The 13862-nt window shown below is 40.7% G+C and overlaps 1 protein-coding gene across 1 annotated transcript in view; it reads right to left on the bottom strand.

Moving 5' to 3' along the window:
• Positions 1 to 13862, bottom strand: part of GABRB1 (gamma-aminobutyric acid (GABA) A receptor, beta 1) — a 453599-nt gene that overhangs the window by 2606 nt on the left and 437131 nt on the right. Inside the window, exon 9 of the mRNA XM_010858864.1 lies at positions 4 to 47. Coding sequence (XP_010857166.1) covers positions 4 to 47 — 44 coding nt within the window. The remainder of the gene's footprint in view (positions 1 to 3; positions 48 to 13862) is intronic.

Raw genomic sequence — 13862 nt, 5'->3', positions numbered from 1 at the left:
TTCCTGATCTCCAGGGTACTGAGGAGAATGTTGCCGTGGGCGTCGACCTGACCGAGAAAAAAAGCCTCAGGCACAGCTGCCACGACATTCGCTTGTTTTAGTTAACCTGTAACTGATGATACTGCGTCGGGCTCATTACACTGTCTTGCTAGACATCTGGTTCTGCATGTCCCCTGGGTATCTATCTATCTATCTAAGCTTCCCAGGTGGCGCTGCTGCTGCTGCTGCTGCTAAGTCGCTTCAGTCGCGTCCGACTCTGTGCGACCCCAGAGAAGGCAGCCCAGCAGGCTCCGCCGTCCCTGGGATTCTCCAGGCAAGAACACTGGAGTGGGTTACCATTTCCTTCTCCAATGCACGAAAGTGAAAAGTAAAAGTGAAGTCGCTCAGTCACGTCTGACTGGCGCTAGTAGTATCTATTTATCTATCTATCTAATCTTCCCAGGTGGCGCGAGTGGTAACGAACCCGCCTGCCAATGCAAGAGCCTTAAGAGAGACGAGTTTGATCCCTGGGTCAGGAAGATCTCCTGGAGGAGGGCATGGCAACCCATTCCAGTATTCTTCCTGGAAAATCCCATGTACAGAGGAGCCTGGTGGGCTATAGTCTAAGGGGTCCTAAAGAGTCAGACACAGCTGAAGCTATTTATCGAATCCATCATCTATCAATCAATATAATCTACAGTTTGTCTATGATCCATCATGCCTCTATGATTAATCTAATCCATCCATCCATCCATCTTTTATCTGGATTCACAAAACAGTATGTGTGTATAGAATATATATTATATATACACTATATATAAATTATGTAATTTTTGTTTTTCAAAACTACCATTCATTGAATCCATAGAAATACACTACATATAAAACAAAAAATGCCATATGTATGTGAAAAAATACCATATATGTGTATATATACATGGCATTTTTCCTTGTTACAAAAGTGATACATGGAAACATTCAAAACTAGAAAGCAATCAAGAAATAAATTAAAAGCTAAAAATTCATAATTTCACCTTCAGTGTCCATTATTTTTAATATCTTGCTAAACCTTTAGTCTTTTTTTTTTTTTAATTCATTTATGCTTACAGACACAAGCTCAGCCAGTATATTTTGTTTTGTAATCTACTTTTGTCAGTTAATAGTATAACCTGGTCATCTTTTCATGTTAATAAATATCCCTCTGTGACATAATGTATTCATAGCCTATATGGATAAACCATAACTGAATCAATCTATTTTTAGATGTTAAGGCTTGCTTTGCTTTCATACTATTAAATAAACAAACCTGAATAGATAGCTAGCGGGAATCTGCTGTATAGCACAGGGAACTCAACTCGGTGCTCTGTGATGACCTAAGGGTTGGGATAGTTGGGGGTTGGGAGAGAGATTCAGGAGCCAGGGGATATATGTATACATTTAACTGATTCACAGTGTTGTGCAGCAGAAACCAATACAACACTGTAAAGCAGTTATATGCCAATAAAACATGAATAAATAAAAGTAAGCCTGCAAAGAACACCTTTTAGCTAAATCTTTGTTCATACCCATTGTTATTTCCTCAGACTAAATTGCCAGAAGTAGAATGAATTCACTGGTCAAAAGGACATGTTTGGCTATACTTTACTTTTATCTTTCCACTGTTGTTCATTGTTGCTTCCTAGCATTCCACTGATACCTCATCCAGGTTTCCTGGTTTTTCTCTATGCTATGCCCAGACACACACTTTTGAAACTACAAGAATTGTGAGTACCTTTGGCCTAACATATTGTGGCTTTAACTTTAAGCTGATGTACTTGAAAACTAACTTACCTGAAGGGGACACGGCTCATTCATGCAGATGAGTCTAAAGTACCTCCAAGGACAATATAGCAGGTAAATAAATTAAATAAGTAAATAAATAAAAACTCTAAATTTAGAGTTATTAGCACAGTGCCTGACTTACAATCAGTGCTCTATAAATGCTCTATCAATGACATTGATCTCAGTAAACACTGTTGAAAGGTTTTAGTAGGCAAGCAGCGAACCTGGTGATGAAGAAAGAGATAGAGAAAACCTTGGGAAGGTGAGATGTGATCGTGGTTTATCACAGACAAGATAACTAAGATTTATTGTGTCCACCATGTGCCGAGAGAAATATCAATAACCTAAGATATGCAGATGATACCACCCTTATGGCGGAAAGTGAAGAGGAACTAAAAAGCCTCTTGATGAAGGTGAAAGTGGAGAGTGAAAAAGTTGGCTTAAAGCTCAACATACATAATGGCAGATGGTGACTGCAGCCATAAAATTAAAAGACGCTTACTTCTTGGAAGGAAAGTTGTGTCCAACCTAGATAGCATATTCAAAAGCAGAGACATTCCTTTGCCAACAAAGGTCTGTCTAGTCAAGGCTATGGTTTTTCCTGTGGTCATGTATGGATGTGAGAGTTGAACTGTGAAGAAGGCTGAGTGCTGAAGAATTGATGCTTTTGAACTGTGGTGTTGGAGAAGACTCTTGAGAGTCCCTTGGACTGCAAGGAGATCCAACCAGTCCATTCTGAAGGAGATCAGCCCTGGGATTTCTTTGGAAGGAATGATGCTAAAGCTGAAACTCCAGTACTTTGGCTACCTCTTGCGAAGAGTTGACTCATTGGAAAAGATTCTGAAGCTGGGAGGGATTAGGGGCAGGAGGAGAAGGGGACGACAGAGGATGAGATGGCTGGATGGCATCATTGACTTGATGGACATGAGTCTGAGTGAACTCCGGGAGTTAGTGAGGGACAGGGAAGCCTGGCGTGCTGCGATTCATGGGGTCGCAAAGAGTTGGACATGACTGAGTGACTAATCTGAACTGAACTGATGTGCTTAGCATTATAGTAGATGCTTCACGTATATTACTCATTTAGTCTTACAACAACAACAGTCTCAAGTTTACACCCTGGTAGGTGCCAGACCTTAGATTACAACCCATGTTTTGTCTGATTCAAAGTTCATGTGGTTTTTGCTGAGAATGAACCACTTCACAGTCCTTGACCATCATCACATCCTGCAGTGAATTTAGTAATGCAGTTGATAGATTTAAGCTTTTAGTTGGCTGGAAAGAGAAATGGTGATTGAATCTGGTCTCTGTTTCACTCTCATTCTCATCTGTCATCACTTCTCTCTGTGAAGCATTTTGCTGTAGTATAATGAGGCTCCCCACTATGCCTCACCCAGAACATCTATTGGTTTCTTTATTCAAGGAATTATTATTATGTTTTGATATTGTTGTTAGTAACTATTATTTGTTAAATCCTACTGTGTAACTTATCTCAGTATTTTTCAAAATACTATGAAATATATAACATTTTCCTAGTTCAGCAGATGGGGAAACTGAGACTCAGGTTAAGTAAATTGCCTAAGATTTAACAAAAAATAAGCAACCAATCTAGTGTTAAAACATAGAATACTCTTTATCTCAAACATTTTTTTCTCCTCTTCACAGATTGTTGTTGTTGTTCAGTCACAAAATCGTGTCCAACTCTGCTTTCTTCAAGGCTCAATTTAAATTTTACTTCCTCTGTGTAGCTGTGATAGTAACCTCAAGAATGCTCTCTCTCCCCCTTTCTCCCAACCTTTATTGATTGCTTACTATGTGCCAGCTATAGTGCTAGGTGTCAAGGATGTGTGTATACACACACACACACACACACATATATATAATATAGTGCAAATGTATGGTTGAAAAAGTCATGCATGTGGAAGTTTCTGATACTAAAGAGGATAGCAGGGTTGAAGTGACAAACAGAAAAATCTTGGATTCATTAAAGAAGAGACAAGTACATTAGAAAATAAGGTAATGCATGTGATTTGATTGTGAAACAGTCAAGAGAATCATCAAACATGCATTTTGTCCTTGAGATAATAATCTCCTTAGAGATACAAGAATAAGACATAATATTGAGAGTGACAAAAGTTTTTAAGCAAATGCTCAATGGTATAGAATAGACCATGATTAGGGGTTCATACAAGTGAGAAATGTTGGGGTTCACAGAAGGCTTCATGAGGACCTGGGGCTTGTATTGAATCTAGAAGGTGGGGAGAGGACAGAACAAAGGACTAGAAGCTGAAAACTGTTCTCATCTTGGTTTTGTTATTAACTCAGTTTCCTCATCCATAAATGAGAGGTTTTCACTAGGTTATCTCATGGCTTGTTTCTAATTTTTGACAGACTTTGATTATGGAGAATATTCCAGGCAGAAGACACAGCATTCTAAAAAAAATTTTTTTTTGTAAAATGGAATCACTTGATTTGTATTGTATGCATCATTAAGTTACATTATTATGAAATCCCTTTAAAGTAAACAAGTTTCTAGAATTTAGAATCAGCCAGTGAAGCATACAGATGCTGCTCATTAAGCACTGCTGCTGTTGCTGCTGCTGCTGCTAAGTCGCTTCAGTTGTGTCCTAGAGACTCTGTGTGACTCTGTGTGACCCTAGAGATGGCAGCCCACTGGGCTCCCCCATCTCTGGGATTCTCCAGGCAAGAACACTGGAGTGGGTTGTCATTTTCTTCTCCAATGCATGAAAGTGAAAAGTGAAAAGTGATAGTGAAGTCGCAGTCGTGTCCAACTCCTAGTGACCCCGTGGACTGCAGCCTACCAGGCTCCTCCATCCATGGGATTTTCCAGGCAAGAGTACTGGAGTGGGGTGCCATTGCCTTCTCCAAAGCTCATTAAGCACAAGTCACTGCAAACAAGGTACAATTTTATTAAGATATTTTGTTAACCTTGGTGCAAACTCAAAGGTATTAACACTTAAATTGCACGAGGCTTATTAGTTTGTACATATCCCTTAAGTATTCTGTTATCGGCTAGAAATCATAGCTTTAAGTGGTTTGACATATAAAATATTGAGTCCATTTCTGTAGCTACCCATTGAAAGCAGATTTCATTACTATATAGTTAAATCAACATTACTGTGCTCTTTATCTAATAAATGTTTATTGAGTGCCTACTTTGTGTTGGGCACTATTCCAGACACTGATGGAGGAATCAGTTCCTCCACAAGCAATAGAGCATCACATCCCACATTTTAGAATTTAAAAATTGTTACTAATAACTCTCCTTAATCTTGTATTCTCCTTTACAAACCCTGTGACTGGCCCCCATCTCCTGTGAAGTGAAAATGGTAGTTGCTCAGTCGTGTCCAACACCATGGGCTGTAGCCCAGGCTCCTCTGTCCATGGGATTCTCCAGGCAAGAATCCTGGAATGGGTTGCAAGGCCTCCTCATAGTGCAGCTTATGTATGTTTAAAGGGTCTCCCTGATAACTCAGCTGGTAAAGAATCCACCTGCAATGCAGGAGACCCTGGTTCAATTCCTGAGTCAGGAAGACCCACTGGAGAAGGGATAGGCTACCCACTCCAGTATTCTTGGGCTTCTCTGGTAGCTCACCTGGTAAAGAATCCACCTGCAATGCAGGAGACCTGGATTTGATCCCTGGGTTGGGAAGATCCCCTGGAGACAGAAAGTCTACCCACTCCAGTATCCTGGCTTGAAGAATTCTATAGTCCATGGGGTCGCAAAGAGTCGGATATGACTGAGCGACTTCCACTCTCACTTTCAAAGGCATCTCAGGCTAGAGCAGAACTCTTGATTCTCTCTTTTCTTGGTTCCCCCCACCCAATGTCCCACTAGAATATCACTCCAGGAGGGCAGGGACTTTGTCTTATTCACTGTTTCTCTAGACTTGAGAAAAGTGCTTGGCACTTATATGCATGGTCAGTAAATATCTACTGAATGAATGGATGATAGTAAAGGGGATAAGGGGGAATGATGGTTAATTTTATGTGTCAACTTGATCAGTCTATCAGTTCAGTTCAGTTCAGTCGCTCAGTCATGTCTGACTCTTTGTGACACCATGAATCACAGCACACCAGGCCTCCCTGTCTATCACCAACTCCCAGAGTTTACTCAAACTCATGTCCATCGAGTCAGTGATGCCATCCAGCCATCTCATTCTCTGTAATCCCCTTCTCCTCCTGCCCCCAATCCCTCCCAGCATCAGTCTTTTCCAATGAGTCAACTCTTCACATGAGGTGGCCAAAGTATTGGAGTTTCAGCTTTAGCATCAGTCCTTCCAATGAACACCCAGGACTGATCTCCTTTAGGATGGACTGGTTGGATCTCCTTGCAGTCCAAGGGACTCTCAAGAGTCTTCTCCAACACCGCAGTTCAAAAGCATCAATTCTTTGGCGCTCAGCTTTCTTCACAGTCCAACTTTCACATCCATACATGACCACTAGAAAAACCATAGCCTTGACTAGATGGACCTTTGTTGGCAAAGTACTATCTCTGCTTTTTAACATGCTGTCTAGGTTGTGCCCAGTTATTTGGTCAAGCACTTGTCTAGATGTTGCTGTGAATGTATTTTGTAAATGTGATTGACATTTTCAACCAACTACTGTTAAATAAGGAGATTCAGCTTGATGATCTGGGTGGGCTTATCCTATCCCTTAAAAGTTTCAAGAGTGAAAATGGAAGTTTCCCAGAGTAGAAATTCTGTCTCAAACCTGAAACAGAAATCCCGCTTGAGTTTTCAGCACATTGTCCTGTTTTCGGACTTTCCAATCTCCACAATTTCATGAGCCAGTTCCTTAAAGTAAATCTCTTTTTGCAAGTATGTTGGTTCTGTTTCTATTGGTTCCAATTCTCTGGAAAACCCTGACTGATACGAAAAGGATGACAAAAGTCAGGAGGCACTATAGCCCAGGAAACACTGACATGCTGGCTGTGTTTCTTCTCTCAGCAGAAACCCCAAGTGAATGTACACATTCATTTTCTAGTTTGGGTTTAACCTTTATCCCACCCCTTTCATCTCATTCACCCTCTGCTTCTTTCTGCCCCCCAAATTCCAAAAGAGTCCCTTGGTCTGTTAAAAACGTTGCCACTCACTGAATTGAACTGTTCAGGATATTTTCAATAACTGAGCTCATTACAGTGTAGTTGTTGGAATAAAGTATAATTTTGTTTTCACTGGCAATTTTAAAAGCTCCTTTAAGAAATATCTCCAGGTTCAATCTACTTTGCAAACAGAAAGTGATTTCCTTACTGTTAACCAATTCAATTAGGTTTCCATTTACTGAGAGGTTCTGAAGTACAGGGGAGGAAGCCAAGAGAAGTGATGCTGGCCACAGAGTGGGCTGCCCACTGGAAGCCTACAGTCGATTGAATGAAACTGTCCAGCGTGCTCGGCTGCCTTCGCCTGCAGAGCATGGAGAGCCACACAGCCACACCCTCCATTGCTGACCCTGCACATATAATGAACCGCATTTATGATATCGCTGTCAGCCATTAGCTCTTAACAGAGCTGCCAAGCCCCAGTTCTTTGGTCTCAAATTCCTGTAACATTTTTTCTTTGAGGGGAGCTGGGGGATGGGAGCTTTGCTGGAGATGATCTGCATATCTCTTTGCTTCTTCTGATGATATAGTGGCAGAAGTGGAAATATGATTTCAAGAAGCAATAGAAGGTTAGGTATGAACCTACATAAATCTAAACATTATGTAATTCGGGAAATGGAGAAAGGAAAAGATCAGGATCAAATGAAACAATTGGCAAATTTTCCAGAACATTACTCAGTTGATAAATTTTATTCTCAATTCCTTTCTTTCCCTTGTTTCTCCCATCCAGTATATGAACAGGTTGTAATGGGTCTGCTTTTAAATGCATCCTTATTCTGATCACTTCTCCACATCACCTCTGGCCACATAATTTATCTTCCCTTTTTCCAGGACCAAAACCCTGTGGTCTTTTCTCTACAAAGCAGCTGGAGTGATCCTTTCAAATGTAAAACAAAACTTGTCTTCTATTTGAATCTTCTAGCAACTTCCAGTGTTCTTGCCTGGAGAATCTCAGGGACGGTGGAGCCTGATGGGCTGCCGTCTATGGGGTCGCACAGAGTCGGACACGACTGAAGCGACTTAGCAGCACCAGCAATTTCCCAAGTCATGGAATAAAAGCCAATTTTCTCATCCAAATCCACAAATCACCATGTGACTTGGCTATTAGAGGTACCTCTGTCCTCATTTCCTGCTACTCTGCTTCTTAGCTCTCTGTTCCAGCCACGTTGGCCTTTGGTTGGCTGCCATTTATGCTCCTACATCCTCAGGCAATTGTCACCTGCTGTTCCTCCCTCCTGGCATGCTGTTGCTTAGATTGCTACCTGGCTAGCTTTGCATCATTTTCTTCACCATAATTATCATCTGCCATTATATCATGCATTTATTTACACATTTGTCAGTAAGCTCAGTTGAAATGTAAGCTCCAGGAGAACAGCTGCTTTTTTGTTGCTATTGGTAATTACTGTATATCCTCCTTGCTTTTTCAGAACAGAACCTTAGATAGTCCTAAGGAGGGGCTGGGTAATTAATGAGAAACTCTCTGAGTTCTGAGTTCAGTGGCTAAGGATACCTGAGTGGCTAGAATCTCTAGAGTAGTAGTTCTCAGACATTACTGTGTATCCAAATCCATTGGGAAACTTGCTAAAATTTATGCGTTTGAGCTCATTTTGGTTTAGACTAAGACTTTTGAATCTGCATCTCACACACACATTTCAAGGGTCCTAGTTAGCTCTTGTGTACCTGGCTTTAGTGGAAGTCTTGGCAGATAGATAATCCACAGAAGCTATTTTATTTCCAGGTGACCAGGAATTAATTACAAATATGCATGGTTCAGTGGGCTTCCCAGGTGGCACCAGGGGTAAAGAACCCATCTGCCAATGCAGGAGATGTAAGAGATATGGGTTAATCCCAGGGTTGGGAAGATCCCCTGGAGGAGGGCATGGAAACCCACTCCAGTATTCTTACCTGAGAATCCCATGGACAGAGGAGCCTGGTAGGCTACAGTCCAAGGGTCGCAAAGAGTTGAACATGACTGAAGTGACTTAGCATGCAGATATGCATGCAGCATACACGCATGGTTCAAGCCTGAGGGATATGTGATATGAAGGTTGGGGATTGATTTCCTAAATTGATGTTAGTGGGAATTTATTGAGCTTTGAGTGGAAAATGATGGAAACAAGAAAGTATAAACTATTTTATACATGGAAGCATTTTATACCTAGATAAAGTGTTCACTGATTGCTTAGGGAGCCCAATATTTGAGATGATTGCTTTTTACAATTAAATATAAAATTATTTATAACCAGCAAATTCAGGCAATTTCAAATGATGCAAATAAGGGCCATTTTTTTTTATTCATCTTCAGTGAACCCCCTTTAGATATTCATTAAAAATGTCAAGGATAGTATTTTACTCTTCCGGTATAGAAGAGAGTGATTAAGTGATTTTGGCCAGAGTAATAATTGTTTCTCACACAGCTGTAAAGGAGATATTTAGAGTGTGTAATATCCATATGTGTGTGAACATCTTGGGATTTGTGGATATGACATCTAAGTGGATAAGTCCTTGTTACTGCATCTCATCAGATAGAATGTTCTTCCTGCATTAGCCAAGGCTGCCTAAGGCAATCAACCCACCACTTCTCCACTTTATTCCTCCCAATCAGAGAGGACAATGGAAGAAAGGCAGTGAGGAGTTATCAATCAGCTTGGATTCTAAATAAGGACTTCAGGAGAAGGAAATTGCTAGGAAAAGATTTGTTAGGGCCACTTAAAGTATCAACACAGGTCCACACTATCCACTGATACCATACATTATTGTTACCACTAAGTTCCTTATTAGAATAAAGGTCCTTCATTAAAATATTATATATATATATATAAATTCTACAAAGTACCAAGTAGTGCTCATATTGGGAAAAGGTTAATTTTTGTTTTTGTAATCATTGGAATATAACAGGAAAAAAGTTACCAATTACACATGAATTCTAAGGTCATGCCTGTTTGGTTTTAAAATAAATTTATTAGTTCGCTTATTATTTTAAAAGTCATTTAAATGCCTATTTTGTGCAGGTTCAGTAACAAGCACTGGAATATCAAAGATAGAAGACATAGTATCTGCATCAAGGCCTACTTTTTTTTTCTTTATGCATTTATTATTACCTGGCATTATGTGTGTTTTTAAGGAAATGGCAACCCACTCCAGTGTTCTTGCCTGGAGAATCCCAGGGACGGGGCATCCTGGTGGGCTGCCGTCTGTGGGGTTGCACAGAGTCGGACACGACTGAAGTGACTCAGCAGCAGCGGCTCTCGGAGAAGGCAATGGCACCCCACTCCAGTACTCTTGCCTGGAAAATCTCATGGATGGAGGAGTCTGGTGGGCTACAGTCCATGGGGTAGCTAAGAGTTGGACCTGACTGAGCGACTTCACTTTCACTTTTCACTTTCATGCACTGGAGAAGGAAATGGCAACCCACTCCAGTGTTCTTGCCTGGAGAATCCCAGGGACAGGGGAGCCTGGTGGGCTGCTGTCTATGGGGTCGCACAGAGTTGGACACGACTTAAGCGACTTAGCAGCAGCAACAGCAGCAGTGTTCATTGTTTATGGGTGATATAGTTGTGTGTGTGAGATTACCTATCTCCCTCATCCAAATGTAAGCTTCTGTTTTATTCATTGCTGACTATATCCCCAATGCACAGAGTATTCATATAGTAGAAAGTCATTACATAAAATATATGTTTTAAAACATATTTGTTTTTAAAAATAGCTAAGCATAAAGTGCAGTGGAAAGATAGGAGAGGAGAACCAACTCAGCCTGAGGAATGAGGAAAACCCTCAGCCAGGAGTTCACTAGGGAGCAAGACACGAAGAGATTCCGAAGAGTGAAAACAAGGCATTTAGGAAAAACTGTGAGCTGTTCTTCTGGAGCAAAGAGTGTGTTGGTGAAAAGAAGAGGAAAGAGAAGTATGGCAGAGAAGGAAAGCAGAAGGAGATCACTGTGGGCCTTGGACTCCATGTTGAGGTGTCTGGGTATTTTCTTTAGGCAAAGGGTCCGGATGGGGCTGCTGGCTGCCTGTAGGTTTGACCTGAGTCCTTTCCACCTTCCTCTGACTACACTGCCTGGACGGTCACTTGTTGCGTGTGACTGAGGAGGGCCTGACTGCATCTTCTAGGCTCTAGGGACAGACCTGTGACCTAGCCTGGGTATTTCGTTTTCTATCTTCCTGGTCAGAGGGATCGATTTCTGCATGAGAATGTGACTCAAGTTGGTCCCAAAAGACTTAATCCTGGAACTTTGTTTTTGGTTAGAACTATTTGGTATAAGAAAGTACTTTTGCATTGAGGTTGAAGATCTTTGATACTATAAACTTTGGGGGCACCATGAAAGAAGGATATACTAAAATAAAAGTAACATAAAGGAAAGAAATATTAAGATAGGAAGAGATATGCTCTCTGATGACATTGTTTGAACATCTGGACTTAGCCACATGTAAAATTAAAACCTTTGCTGGACCTTCCAGTTGTGTGGGCCCCCAAAGTCCTCTGACCTCTTTTTATTTTTTTTTAGCCAGTTAGATTTTCTTAAGCCAGTAAGTTAGAGTTCTCTCTCATTCACAGAAGAATCCTAGCTGTTTGAGTATAGAAGAAATTAGAGGCTAGATGCCAGAAAGAAGGTGTGTGTGAGAGAGAGATTTTGAGATTTCTGGAGAAAATTAGACTGTTAAACTGCTGAAGGATCTGGTGATTAGGTATGTCAAGTCAAGACTAGAGAACAAAGTATGGACCACACCAGATTTGGGCAGGGGTCTGAGGGCTAAAGAAGTTAGTGAACTGTTAATACGAACTGTCAGAAATCAGAGGCCTTGTCTGGATTTCTCTAGAATCCAAGATGCTAAATTGGAATAGTTAAATTTTCATTGAAGGCTGAGGGCAAGGCAGTGATGTGGGGTGGGGCCCTGGCTCAAAGGCTAATATATGCATATAAAACTGGTCCAAGGAGAGCTGTTTACCTTTATGAAGCCTGTTTTCACATGCATTTTATATTCTGGAATTAATCACAGTACAGAGCTTATTTACATTTAGAAAGTGGTCTGAAAGTATAGATTAACTGTAGAGAATAGGAATGGGAGGATTAACTGTAGAGAATAGGAATGGGAGGAAAGAAGCCAGATTACAGTATCAACATCTGACTGTGAAGGGAAAAATTCTTTCTTGACTAGAGTTCCACCTACCCATTGGGCAAGACTCTGGCAGATTCCACTAGTGTCCTCCATGGCTTAGAATGATTCTGAATCAGTTTTTGATCAAAGACCACCCATGCAATCATTCCATCTTGGGTGGATTTATTTGCAAATGGGCATTGTGGCTAGCAATATAACCGTATTTGTTCCAAGTTAGTGTAAAAGTGGCTCTGAAGTAGTTTACTTACAACTTCTTTGTACTGAGAAATCTATCCTTCAAAACTCTAAATACCATCTCTTATTTCAAATGATGCCTGAGGGGTTTATGAATCTGCAGTCTTTATCACCTAACATGTTGAAACTCTCCTAATGTCTGGATTGAGCATCTGTACTCATATGAAAAGATCCTTAAGTTCAGTGGTAGAGATATAAATCAAGATAAAGCAAGTACTTCTGAAGCTTCAATACAGATACTCCTTGACAGTACTGCCCAGCCATAACTCTGACAGTAATGTGTGATAAATGATCAATGCCTGTCAATGCTCTAGGGTACCAAGGCCATTATTAGGGATCCCTTAAATAAAAATTGTCTGGGACTAAAATATATATTTAATTTGAATGCAACCATTTATAAGCATCTAAAAGGAAAGGGGGTGAAGGCAATGGCACCCCACTCCAGTACTCTTGGCTGGAAAGTCCCATGGGTGGAGGAGCCTGGTAGGCTGCAGTCCATGGGGTCACTAGGAGTTGGAAACAACTGAGTGACTTCACTTTCACTTTTCACTTTCATGCATTGGAGAAGGAAATGGCAACCCACTCCAGTGTTCTTGCCTGGAGAATCCCAGGGACGAGGGAGCCTGGTGGGCTGCCGTCTATGGGGTTGCACAGAGTCGGGCACGACTGAAGCGACTTAGCAGCAGCAGTAGCAAAAGGAAAGGGGGAGATCATTCAACCATTATATTAAAGGAAAAATCTAATATTTTCTATTTTTTTAATTTAACCAGGGGGAAACATTTTAAAATACCATTCAGGTTGTATTATTAACATCACTACTGGAGATGATGCACTGAACAGACTTGCTTTGTTACTGACGCATTGTCTGCCTGTGCCCATTTTAGAAGAGGACAAGGAAGTTAGGAACTGGAAAACCCAAGTAGCCACAGGGATGCCTATAATTTCCTTGAGATAGTACTGGCCTATTATTATTCCACTTAAATCTGAAGAAGTTTATAAAATCTTATCCATAACACTCCTTTGAAGATTCTATTTTTTCTGATGTTATATCGCTGTGATTCAGAAAGAATAGCAGAGGTTGATAGAAAGTACACTTGAAGAAATGTTAAAAATCAAACTGATAGAAACAGTAAGTAAGTCTGGAATAGAAGCTAAAATGAACCATAGATAATGTCTTTTTCTTGCTTATTATAAACACATAAGAACTTTATAAAACATTATGATATAACACTCAGTACCCTGTGTGGTAACTAAGAACTCATCTTGACTGGAAAAGTCTTCTCTGGCAGTCAGTCATTCATTCAAAAAGTACTTATTTGGTATTTTCTCAATTCTAGTCACTGAGGAAAGAACAATAAACATAGTAGACTGGACCCTAGTGTCTATCCTGGGGAAGCCTGGAGTCTAATAAAGAGACAGAGGTTATAAAAATAATTATACAAATGAATTAATTATACTGCTGCTGTTGCTAAGTCACTTCAGTCGTGTCTGACTCTGTGTGACCCCAGAGATGTCAGCCCACGAGGCTCCCCCATCCCTGGGATTCTCCAGGCAAGAACACTGGAGTGGGTTGCCATTTCCTTCTCCAA

Source organism: Bison bison, unplaced genomic scaffold (genome assembly GCF_000754665.1).
Source record: "Bison bison bison isolate TAMUID 2011002044 unplaced genomic scaffold, Bison_UMD1.0 scf7180017864451, whole genome shotgun sequence".
Classification (NCBI taxonomy): Eukaryota; Metazoa; Chordata; class Mammalia; order Artiodactyla; family Bovidae; genus Bison; species Bison bison.
This window is presented reverse-complemented; position numbering and strand designations above follow the sequence as displayed.